General features: G+C 38.5%; 1 protein-coding gene across 5 annotated transcripts in view; it reads right to left on the reverse strand.

The window, feature by feature from the left end:
* The window catches only part of ATL2 (atlastin GTPase 2), a 68,598-nt gene extending 56,260 nt beyond the window's left edge, over nt 1-12,338 (reverse strand). For 4 of the 5 annotated variants that reach the window (XM_061168688.1, XM_061168687.1, XM_061168686.1 and 1 more), the window contains exon 1: nt 12,215-12,338. In XM_061168688.1, the coding sequence (XP_061024671.1) occupies nt 12,215-12,332 (118 nt within the window). In that variant the 5' untranslated portion in view covers nt 12,333-12,338. The remainder of the gene's footprint in view (nt 1-12,214) is intronic. The other variant, XM_061168689.1, reaches the window with a different exon arrangement.
* Between the last annotated feature and the right edge of the window lie 404 nt (nt 12,339-12,742).

Below are 12,742 nucleotides of genomic sequence, written 5' to 3' on the forward strand. Positions count from 1 at the left end.
AAGACTCCAGAAGACCTACTAATAATGTCAGATATCAGATACTTTCCCCCATCAGCTTTGCCCACTTGACCAACAAGACCATCCTAAATAACCAAGCTTTAAAAATACTTTTAAAGAGCATATAGTGTAGTTCATATTTCCTTCCTTCATTACTATCAAATCAGGAGATAAACAAAAAGTTGTTTTCCTATAAGATTCAAACATTTTTCACTTGAAATCTACTCTGTTTCCACAGTAACCAGCACTGATGTCACAGAATCTTTGCTGTTCCCATTTAAAAAATACTGAAGATAAAAATGCTTTTATGCATTTATCTAAACAGATGAAGAAAATTGTAAAATAGATTACAAAATATTTTTCCCAAAGTTTATCATCAAATATTAACCAGCTCTTAAAGCATACATTTAAATAAGAAGTAAGTATACTCCATAGAATAAATAATGGTTCAGGAGACTCTAAGCAACAAGACAAAAATTCAGAAAAATTCTACTTAGGTTCCGCAACTTAGAATCCTCAGTAAGGTTCTTCTCTATTTTCTTCTAAAGGAAAGTCTTGCAGAAAATCTCACCCATGTCACCCAAAGGGTCTGGCATCTTTTGTACCTTTTTTCAAAGGGTGGGGAGATACACTCTTGTTCTGTGGTCCAGATTTTTAAAGAATTAGAGTACACAATACTGAAACTTTTTGAATTTAATTTTTAGATAAGTTATTTATATGCTAGAGGAATTCTTACACAAATGCACAGAAGAGACAAGGTTCCTTGTTCACTGAAGTATTGTTTGTAACTGCAGAAAAAAAAAATTGGAACCTAAATATCCACGGATAAATAAACCATGAAATAGAGAATTAAAATTAATGAATATGATTAAATGTGTACACATAGATAAAACTCAAAACCAATGTTGAATGAAAAAACAAATCAAGCCACAAATACATAGTTTGAGCCACTTACTAAAAATTTTTAAATATAGCACTATACCATATATTGTTTATGGAAAAAAATAAATATATATATTATAGGACTATTAAAAAACCAGGAAACATACATACTAACTTCAAGATAGGTGTATATCTAGGGAGGGAGGGAGGGAGGGAGGGAGGGAAGAGGAAAAAAGAAAGATGTCAGGAGAACACTAACTGTACAGTAACATTTTATTTCTTTAAAAAAAGGATTCAAAACAAATATGGCAAATATTATGTATTAGATCTACGCAATGGGCACTTGGGCATCTATTATATTTTCCTCTGTCATTTTTGTAAGTTTGAAATACATTACAATTGTTTCTAATGAAGTATTTTAAGTTGCTTAAGAATTTACTTCCATAGGGAAAGGAACTTATTTATTGAATGACTCTATAACTTTATGCTGGGCACTGTGAGAGGAATCCTCTCAACAACACTGTGACTTAGCAATTATCCCCATTTCAGAGAAGAAATGTGGACATTCAAAGAAGTTTAAAAAAAAAAAAATTCTTCCAAGATTCTACAGCTAAAAAGTAGTATAGGAATCAAGATTTCTATTTAAGTCTTTTTATTAAGCCCATGCTGTTTCCTCTATACCAAACTGCCTTTCAACGTTACAGGATAGTTCTTATAAAGATCGATCTTTGTCCCCCAGTGGTATAGCCATAGAAAGAAGATTCAAATCAGCCCATAATTTTAAATGATGCTTATCACTTAAAGTAAATCCCTGATATTAGCTCATCTATTCTTATGAGTAAAATATCACAAGTACAGATTATGTACGGGCTTGAAGGGTTTGGTTTTATTTGGGAAAGGTGGACTGATAAGCATCCTGTATTTGAGATTTTAAGGTCTGGATTAAACTGGATTTCTGGACAAAAACTAGAGTAACCAAAATAATCAAAACTACAAAAACACATAACTATTCCTTGACATAGCAACAGGAAAAAAAAAAAATGTTTGCTACAGAATAGTCGATTCATCTGAAATTTAATTATACATGGGTCTGAAACCAAGTTATACTATCAATATTTAATAAGCCCCAGCCACACCGTAAAACAGTGAGTCCCATGCACACTAAAGCTTAAAAGAACCACCTGGGTGGCTTGTTTGGACTACAGACTCTTGATTCTCATCTCCAAAGTTGATTTAGCTCAGATATGGGGTCCAGGAATCTACATCTGTAGCAAGCACCCCACTAACAACCACCAAGGCAATTCTGATGCAGGGGTGAAAGGTCTAGAAGTGGGGATGCATAAGCCTTTATTCCTTCAATATTCTCTGAACACCTACAACATGGTTCTAAGAACTGCAGATTCAGTACCAAACAAAATAAACAACAAAGAAAATCCTTCCCTTAGGAATTTATTACATCCAAAAGGTGAGGAGATAGAAAACAAATATATGACATCAGCTGGTGTTAAGTGCTATAGAGAAAGATAAAACAGGTTAAGGGAAATGAAAGCCGGGGTTGCCATTTTACAAAAGAAGAGTCAGGCAAGGCTTCTCTAATGAGGAGACATTTGAGCAGAGAACTGAAAGAAGTGGCTATCTGGGAGAAGAGGTGAAAACATTATTAGGAACTTTCTCATTCCTTGAAATAATTTACTGTATGAAATAATTTTAGGTGTTGTTCCTTTTACTATAGAAGAGAGAAAAACACTTAGAGTGCTTACTCTATACTAATGACTACATAATCCTCAAAATCACTTTGCGGGATTAGCTAAGAGTTTCCTTGTTTGTATAAAGGAGGACACTGAGGTTTAGATTAAGCAGTTTGCTTAAACAAAATTTAACATTTTGTAAGTAATCAGATCACGATGTACACCCAGGTCTTTGTAATTGTCAGATCCATCATTTTCCAACTATGCACATTCGTTAAACAAACTCAGAAGTGAATTGTTATGTGCTCAAGATTTTTAGAAAGCTTAAAAAAGTTATCAAAAATACAGTTTGTTTAAAAGCAGAGAAGTTTATTTCTCATCTTTATAACAAATCTTGGCAACAGCTATTTTTCTCTTTATTTTTTCCAAAAATCTCTTTGTCAAAACTTAATGACTTATAGTCAGTAAATCATTTATACAGTCCCCCAACATTTGGGAAACAATTTTTTCTTCATAAGCTATGTAGAAGGGCAGGTTTTAAATTGCAGACTTTTAAAACATAAGATGCAATAAAATTATACTTTCCCATAATTAGTAAGATATGCATACATATGTAAATAAATGTGCAACTCATTGTTTCATACTCACTGATTCCAACAAGGCTCAGCACACCTATACGATGTGTCATGAATTGAGGAAGGTTCTCCCACCCTACCTACTTCAAACTAGTTATGAGAGAGCAAGGCATTATGCTAGATACTAAAGAAGTACAATTTGCTAGTAATAGTCCTTACTCTCAAAGTTCTGACACAAACAAGTATAAAAGGACAGTACAAAGAAAAAGAGCTATATTGGATTATTTAAACTAGGGTTATCAGTGAAGACACCCTGGAGAAGGCTGTATCCATGAGACTCAGATTAAGCTAACCATAAAAGTTTAGGCTAAGAATGCTAGGCATTATCCTGAGGAGAGCCATGGAAAATTCTGAAGCAGAGTGATAGGATCAAAGCTGTGCTGCAGAGATAAACTGAAAGTGATGAGTGAGTAAGAAGTATAATGAGAGTCTAAAAACAGGGAAATCAGATATAAGGCAAATGGAAGAGCCTGAATGTAAGGTGAAAAGCACAAAGTCAAGATGTGACAGTAAAAATAGAAAGCGATGCATGCAAGAGCTAGTTAGTTCTTCAACATCCTTCTTTGGAGTAGGCAACAGATAACACTAAATTATTCCATATACATTCTCTTTTCTATAGGCCTTTATAAAGCGACAATGTACTAAATTTCCATTTCCAAAAGTATTGTTGGTACAGTGACTCCAAGGTTTTGTAACACAGCAATCAGGAATCCAACAAAACCAAAGTACGTATGTTGCCTCAATTTAGGCAAATAGTTTAACCATTCTCTTTGTGGCCCCCAAATTAACTCTGTAGTAAGTTAAAAGATATTAAACTCATAGAAGAGCTATTGAAATTTGGGATAACCAGTTAACAAAGGAGTTATTTTAAAAAAAATACATACAAGCTTAAATTTAGAATAGCGTTTTCGTGACAAATCTCAAATAGGTATCTGCCAAGACTCTGGAAATAAGACACTAAGTTCCACTTTGCTCCAGCTCTCAACCTCAGATGACTTGTTATAGTTGCAGTTTAAAAAAAAGGAAAGAAAAGTAGAGTATATACTCAAATCCCAACCTTGGCTCAATACAGGCAAAATTCCTACTAAGAGAGCAGTTGTAAAAAAGAAATAGTGCCAAAAAGAGAAAAATAAACATCCTTCCAGCTAGACAAAATGTGACTAATTTGAAAAAAACAAATGGGATAAGAGTCAGAGGTTCTCACTATACTCTCCTTTTGTCCTTTCCCTAAGTTTGGCAACTTTAGAGTACGTGTCAGGATTCCTTGTGGCGGAGAAATACACATGCTCAAAAATAGGGGCAGGGAGCACACATCTTTACAGTTTTTAGTCACACTTGGGGGACTATTCAGTTTTTCTAAGAATTATTCAGTTATTTAAATCAATTCTTTGCTCTACTTGGCTACAGGAAAACTCATATTCCTTTTTTTAGTAAACATGCTCTAACACATTTGATCTTTCAATTGCTTCTATCTAATTGCTTTTAAATACTTTTTAAGCATCCCTTTTAGAAATATTCTTAGAAAGCAGGAACAAGGGCTTTAACTAAAGCTTCCCGACATACTGCCTATCTTTCTATCTTCAAACAAGTGGTATATCCTACAACTCTGCTAAGACCCACCCATTCTTCAAGGACTGATAAGCCCAACCTCCCCCATGAAGTCTTGCTCAACAATATTAACACACATTAATTTCTACTTCTGAAATTATAAACTTAATGATAAACTTTATTCACAAATATGCATAAGGTCTATCTGATCTCCCATCTACATAAAAGCTTAGAAACTGGGATCTGTTCTACACTTTTCTATGTAGGTATTAATTACAAGCAACAGAGAAGCCCTTTTATAAGGTAGGTGCTCAATACAGCAACATAACATCAAGGGGACAGAAAAGGTAGTTCTTTGTCCAAGTATGGTCCTCTATCTGCCTGTCCTACTCCATCTCTTTACTCCCAAAAGAAAACTAATCTCAGCCCCTTCACGTTCTCCTTTACCCTTGAGAAGGAATCACTTTCTTTGTACATTCAATACACGTCAGGTGTTTTAAGACATTATCTTTTAACCTTAAATTTCTAAAGTAGATTTTTTTGTTAAGGAAGCCAAAGCTTGGTGGTGGTGGTGATTTGAACCCAGCTCCTCAGCTTGGAAGCGTCTACCACACTACTGGGCACTGAAGCAGATGCCCATACTCTGGCATTATAAAGAGACAGGAATAAACAATCAATATCTCACAAAGAATTTAAAACAATAAAAACAGAAAAAGAGGAAAAAAAAAAGAAACTCCAGCAGCATACCTAAATATTCAAAAGAGACTAGCACTAAGTTAATAAGTTGAGAGTTGCCATTTAAGAAAAACACCCATATGGAACCATTTTAAATATTTTTTAAAACAAACTATTCTATTTTTTATATACTAGTATACTATTTTTAAAATAATAAATAATAATATACAAATAATAAATATAATAATAAATAATAAATATACCATTTTTAAAACATACTATTCATATGTTTGTTAAAAAACAGACATGAAAAAGAATTTGTATACAAAAGAACTTTCACAAAGATAAGAGAAACACTGAGAGCTGGTCAAAGAATACAAAAATGCAATTAAAAAAAGAATTCACGTTCAACTACCATATTAAAATTTCAACATCAACTGTAATTGAAGAAATGCAAATGAAACAAACAGTGAGATCCCCATTTTTCCTATGTGTTGGCATTTATTTTTAATTAACACCCACTTGTGAACAAGCACAAATCTAACCTTAACGGAGACAGAATAAATGGATACAACCTTTTTGAATGGATTTGCTGACGCGTGTCTTCAATTTTGAAAATGTACAGGCCATTTGACCCAGAAATCTACTTTTAAGACCTTACCCTATAGGTCAAGGTTTATCTATAAAGATGCTTAGCTAGCATTATTCACGAGAAACAACTCCATAACCAAAAGGAAGATTTGTTAAGTAGTAGAATAATGCCATTTAAAAAATCATGTTGTACAGATTTAATCATATAGAGAAATACAATATGAAATGAAAAAGTAAGTTACAAAATTACAGTAAGATCCTAATCTAGGAAAAATGAAACTATGCATTTTAAAAAGGATGTATACTAAAATGTTAGCAGTGGTTACCACTAGTTGGTATGATTTCTACTTTCTTCTTTTTTCCTTTATTTGTATTTTCCAAAGTGTCTACAAAGATTTACTGTTTTTGGAATTAAATTTTAAACTTTTATAACAAAGCATAAATTACCATATTACTCAATTAGGTTAAGAGCTGTGATCACAAGTCCTGTTCAATCACAAGTTTAGCTGTAACTTAAAAGGCAGTAAATTTCTGTCTTAATATCCAGTTGTAAGACATTTGGTATCTGGTACATTGCTCAACCTTCCCAAGGACTTTTAGCCTACTTCAGAATTTTCTGAGAAACAATACCCAAGTGTATGCAATAAAAAGCTTCTTGACTCTAAACAAAAATTCCACATAGCCTGCTCATATTGGTCAAATCTATCTTAAAATTAAAGGGCTATAAAACAGCAATTTCTGATGATTAATAACTGTTTTTGTCAAAAAAACTAGTAAGAGGGGTGATTTTCATGTCAAAATTTCTCTCCAACTTATCATTCAAAATTCAACTTCCCCCCCACCATTCCAATAAAAGTGAAATTAATCCAGCTTTTAATATCTCATAAACCCATTCATTCAAATACAAAAAGAGCAGCTCGCTGAATGTGCCAATTTCACCCCCTTTACAGAGTTTCTTTGTAGAAGGCTTTAAAGTTTCTAAAGTGCCTTCATAGATTATTATCTATTTAATAACCCAAAAAAAAGACCTACAAGCTTGCTAGGGTAGATATTAACCATCAGGAAGGAAAAAATGTTATTCCATCCTGAAGGCCACAGGAAGTTTACAGCACTCAAAATTAAGTCTTTAGTTAAAATAAGTATGTTCTTATCACTACCCATGACTCTTCTATAAATGACTATTACATGAAGGGGGAAAAAAGCTTTTCATGGGATTCATGATTAGTGTGGTTTCAAGTCAATCACTTTTTTAGGCATTCTTGTGCATAAGAGATGTAAATTAGATTTTGTACCTTTACTGTATGAAAACCCAATGTACTCTACTGGAAAACTGCCATGACCTTAACTACGAAGTTAATTCACATTGAATCCTGTAACTGAAATAAACAATTTCAGAAGACTATTTTGCCACGATTAAATGATTCTCTAAAATGCAAGTTTATTAAAATAGAGATAGCTGAGAAGCATGAATGCTTATTTTTATCTTATAAAAACTGAACAAAGACCTTTTTTTAAAAAAATTTATTTATTTATTTATTTTTGGCTGTGTTGGGTCTTCCTTTCTGTGCGAGGGCTTTCTCCAGTTGCGGCTAGCGGGGGCCACTCTTCATCGCGGTGTGCGGGCCTCTCACTGTCATGGCCTCTCCCGTTGCGGAGCACAGGCTCCAGACGCGCAGGCTCAGTAGTTGTGGCTCACGGGCTTAGTGGCTCCGTGGCATGTGGGATCTTCCCAGACCAGGGCTCGAACCCGTGTCCCCTGCATTGGCAGGCAGATTCTTAACCACTGCGCCACCAGGGAAGCCCAACAAAGACCTTTTAAATCACCTATTTTAAAAATTAAATGTTTAGTTCAAAATCTCTTAAATAACCACATATTACAGTAATAAGTACCATCAAATAGAATGTTTGCCATTGGGTTAAGCACTTTAATCACATTTAATACAATAACTCTAATCATGAACACATTATCAGCATTTTACAGATAAAGTTAAAAATTTACCCACCATCCTTACCCACATTAAACCTTTGTCCACATTATAGGGAAAAAAAATTAGAAGAGACTTTGTGATTGCAAATATACACATATATAATACAACAAGTAGTCAAACTGGCACATTCTTACATAAATATTACTGTGTCTTACACACAGCTCTACAATTTACAAACCACTTGTACCCTATCACCTTATTTGTTTCCCACTACAGCCCTTATGGGATTATTATCACTACTGTATGTGAGGGGTTTCAAGCTCAAAGAGTTTAAACCAAGTCACTCAGCTTTTGATTCCTCATTCTTTTTCCACTACACGATCTTGATTCCCTGTGATTAAAGAAACACTGCCCTCACAATCAGAGTATTACACAATAAACAGGTAAAATGTGCTACAGAGCCTAGATAAACATCATCAGTTACACATTTTCCCAAGTTATTAGTCACTGCTTATTTTGATGCCAATCATAGAAATACAAGTTATACAAATAATTTTATTAAACTGGTACCTTAGCAAGGGAATCCCCTAGATTCTACTTGTATTGCCCAGAAGACTAACCCCAAAGCCTACTTTATTAATTCTTCTACTTCTTTCTACAGTATCCATCTTTTGCCTTCCTACTTTAAAATTTCCCACTCCACTTAGTGACCTGCCCTATCTTTACTTTTTAACTGTCCCATCTTCTCATTAGTATGATTTCAGACTTCATTCAACAAAGTTTTACCCAGTCATCTCTAATGATATGTAATAATCTGCAATGAAGAAAGGCCCCTACCCTCCTCCAAGTCTGGTGAGGAGCAGTAAGAGTAGCTCTGAGTAGTTTCTGTGGCTGTAGACCAGGCACAATCACTCCCTTCAATGGCAATAACTTAATTCCCTCACAGGAAGGTTTTAAGAATAAAATCAAAGCAAGGTGTTTAAAGTGCTTTATAAAGTATCAAGTATTATCCTACTGACATATTTTCAGGTTGCTCTTTTTTTCTGGATATCCACTTTTGAAGCTATGGAGAAAACCCTCAATAGTTCTTCTGTATTATGGGTGGTGAAAAAGAGTAAAGGATAGGAAGAAACTTACATGAGTAATGAATTAATTGGGGGATCAAGTTTAGTTATTCTATATTCACATCTCTCTTCCTGAAGTTAAATAATACCCAAGAGAGTAAACAATACAACCCCAAAATGGCTAGGCAATCAGAATACGATTACACTTTAAAAAAGAAAGAAAAAAAAAAAAAAAAAAACTGTTTCCCTGCACCCACTCTGGAAAAAACTCCTTCTGTAACGCTATAAATCACTATTACAAAAAAGTTTAACTTCTATTCCCATCCCTTACATTTCTGGCTCTTTGACAGCCTGCCAAACAGCTTTGCTTACAATCCTGTGTGTCAAAAAGGTCTTCCAATTGAGCATAAACAACTTTTTAAAATGCATCTTACTACTAGGTCGCACAATTTTAAATATGTCTTGAACTCCAGCATCAAACTACATGACAGTCCTCCAGGTATACTCTTAGCAGCTGCTTAATAGCAGATGAATGAAAAAGACACAATTTCGGAAACAGTCTAACAATTTCAAGAAAGTTACTTTCACTTGTGAATACTCAAAAACTTTATCCTAAAGTTAAAACACAGAGGTAAACTAAAAATGAATCCGAAAATAGGTGCCTTGGACTTAAGGCCAGAATCTCATTTTAACTCATGGTTTATTTGCCCTATAATAAGTACCTCTTTACTGTAAGGAAGCTCTTTCTTCCCCAAATAAAGAATTTCAAAGGATTTCAAAACTCTTCACTAAATAATCACATCCACAGATTCTTAGCATCCGACAAGGTCATTAAAATAGAAGAGTTCATAAGGGCTTTATAAATGTCTTACAATATAACCCTAGAAAGAGTAAGCACTTCTCTTTAAGAGACACAAAGCATCTTCCTAAGACTAAACTACTAGAGTGGCACCTGACTCACCCCAACTCAACTCTTATGACTTTATCCAGAAAGCAGAGGGAGACAAAGAGTTTCTACAGCCAAAATCAGATGAGTCCCTACTCATTCACAGCCTGTTTGCTCTTACCTTAAACACAAATCTCAAAAAGTTTACTTGGTTTTTAATGTATTAATGGGTGACTCAGAGCAAATTAGCAGGGAGAGGGACTATTTTAGGCAGTCATTTGATAGGAATGGCTATCAAGTGAAGGACTGACTCCACACACACACAAAGACAAAAACCTGTGAGTAGTAGACGGAGCATTTAATAAATGATGACCCCTATTTATCAAGTCTTAAGAATAGCATCTCGGGGCTCCCCTGGTGGCGCAGTAGTTAAGAATCCGCCTGCCAATGCAGGGGACATGGGTTTGAGTCCTGGTCCGGGAAGATCCCACATGCCGCGGAGCAACTAAGCCTGTGCGCCACAACTACTGAGCCTGCGCTCTAGAGCCCGTGCTCCGCAACGAGAGAAGCCACCGCAATGAGAAGCCCACCACCACAATGAAGAGTAGCCCCCCTCGCCGCAACTAGAGAAAGCCCACACGCAGCAACAAAGACCCAACTCAGCCAATAAATTAATTAATTTAAAAAAAATAAAGAATAGCATCTCTTCTCACTGTGCCACAGCCTAAAAACGATGTTCATAACCCTGAGTCATAAAGCAATGCTTCTTCTAATAAGGCAAACACATAAAACGCTTTGAAACTACATCTAAAACGGCATAAGTAGGTAAGTAAATAAATACGCACCACCACCCCTCTCCAGGGTCCAAAAGAGCTAAATTAATCAATCCATCAGCATTCCAGAACAACTTATTACTTGCGAATTCCAACCAGAATAGGTCTAAGGCAAACCTCTCTCCTCTGGCAGCATTTTCTTCTATGTAAACAGTTCTGTCAAGTGCTTTGGTTGGCAAACAATAATAAAATCAGCTTTATTTCCTGTTCTTTTTCCCTTAGCAAAACTTATAGTTTGTCATCACCTCTGACATACATTCCACACGTCCAAGGTCTACCATGAATGACGAAGTATATTTCATATAAACGTTTCTTTTAAAGTGAGTCTTTTATCAAAATGTTTTACATTTTACCTCACAAAACCTTTATCAGACTGTGGAGAGAAATTTGAAAAACACAGTTCATACTTAGTATAGTTAATAAACTCTTATCTATGCCATGGCCATACTTACCTAACCGTAGGCTTTTACTATTTATAAGCCTTGGAAAAACTTTATGCCTTTAAGTAATATCAAAATTCTCAATCAGGATTTCAGGCGTTCAATTCACACCACAGTGAAAGATCAAATGCTAAACTCCTAAAAATAGGGCGTTATGAGTGAGAGGGACACACAACACTCCGCCGCCAAGGCAAATGCGTCTTCCAGAGGGCAGGGGCGCTCCTTGTACACGTACAGTAGGAGCTCACATTCAGCAAAACCGGGGAGCGAAGGATCAGGTGACTTCACACCACCGACACTTTCAGTCCGATCGGGCCTTACTGTGACCTCAATATTAGTAAACAGCTCATAACCCCAGTTTTGACAATTAAATCTGAACTTGCATCCTAGCCACGCGCTATCCGCATGAATGGGTTCGGGAACAGAGGGTCCCCGGAACCCGAGCCCCCGGACACAGCCCTGGCCTGCGGACCGCGGTTCCCTCCTGGAAAGATGTCTGGAGAACCTTCCAACCTGGCAGCGAGGTGTCTGCTCCCCCCGCGAGCTGCGCGTCCTCCTCCTCTGCTGGGCCCATCACGACCTGGTTAACCCTTCCTCCCTTTCCGCGCGAAGGACAGAGGACAGCGAGTGCCGGCCGGGTGACAGGTCGCCCGGAGCTCCCTAGGACCTCCCCGCGCCGCCGCCGACCTCCCAACGCCCCGGGTCTGCGGCCCCTGCTCCAGGCCGCCCCCTCTGGGGGGGAGGACGCCGCTACAGCCACGCGGCGGGCGGGAAGGCAGGGGGCCGGGCCGGGAGCAGACGCGCGCGCCGCCCGTGCACCCGACAGCTGCGGGAGCCGCGGCCGGAGGACCGCCCTTTCAGGCCGCGCGCCGGGGGAGCTCGGGGGCGCGGCGGGGGCTAGGCCCTGCGGCCAGACGCGGCGGCGGGAGGAGAGCCGAGCCAGCGGCGGACGACGACCCCACAGCCTGCGGCCGGTGCCAGCGAGCCCGAGCGGCCCGCGCCCTCTTCCCACCCGGGCCCTGCAGCCTACGCCTCGCCAGCCCGTACCTAGGAGGGTTGTGGACGAGACGTGGTTAACCCCGGTGTTTGGGTCGCTGGTTCGCCTCCGGCGCCGCAGCCCCTCGTGCGACTGCTGCCTCCGCGCTGCCTCGTCCCCCTCCGCCATCTTGTACCGATTTAAAATTAACTCCCCACTGACGTCAAACGCCGCCGCCGCTTTATCAACCTCCCGGGAGCCGGCGGAGCGCCGGCGGGTCCTAGCGCCGCCCGCGACTGCGCCTCCATGTCCTCCCCACGCCCTCCCTCGTCCCGCCCCTCGGCGCCCTCGCTCCGCCTCCGCCCTGCTTGCCTTGCAGCCTGCCGCTCGGTTTTCCCAGGCTTCCACCTTGGGGAGAAATTGGGCGGCGCCCCCACCGCAATCGTCTCACACTCCCACCGCCCTAAGCCCAGGACCACACCCCCTTAGCGCTGAGCGGGTCTGTGTAAAAGCCGAAGGGCTCTCCAGAGAACCAAGTCTCTCCTTCCCAATCGAGTAACCCAATTCTCTTTGCAGGTCTTCTCCATAATCGTTGACTC

This window comes from Eubalaena glacialis, chromosome 14, assembly GCF_028564815.1.
Source record: "Eubalaena glacialis isolate mEubGla1 chromosome 14, mEubGla1.1.hap2.+ XY, whole genome shotgun sequence".
Lineage (NCBI taxonomy): Eukaryota > Metazoa > Chordata > Mammalia > Artiodactyla > Balaenidae > Eubalaena > Eubalaena glacialis.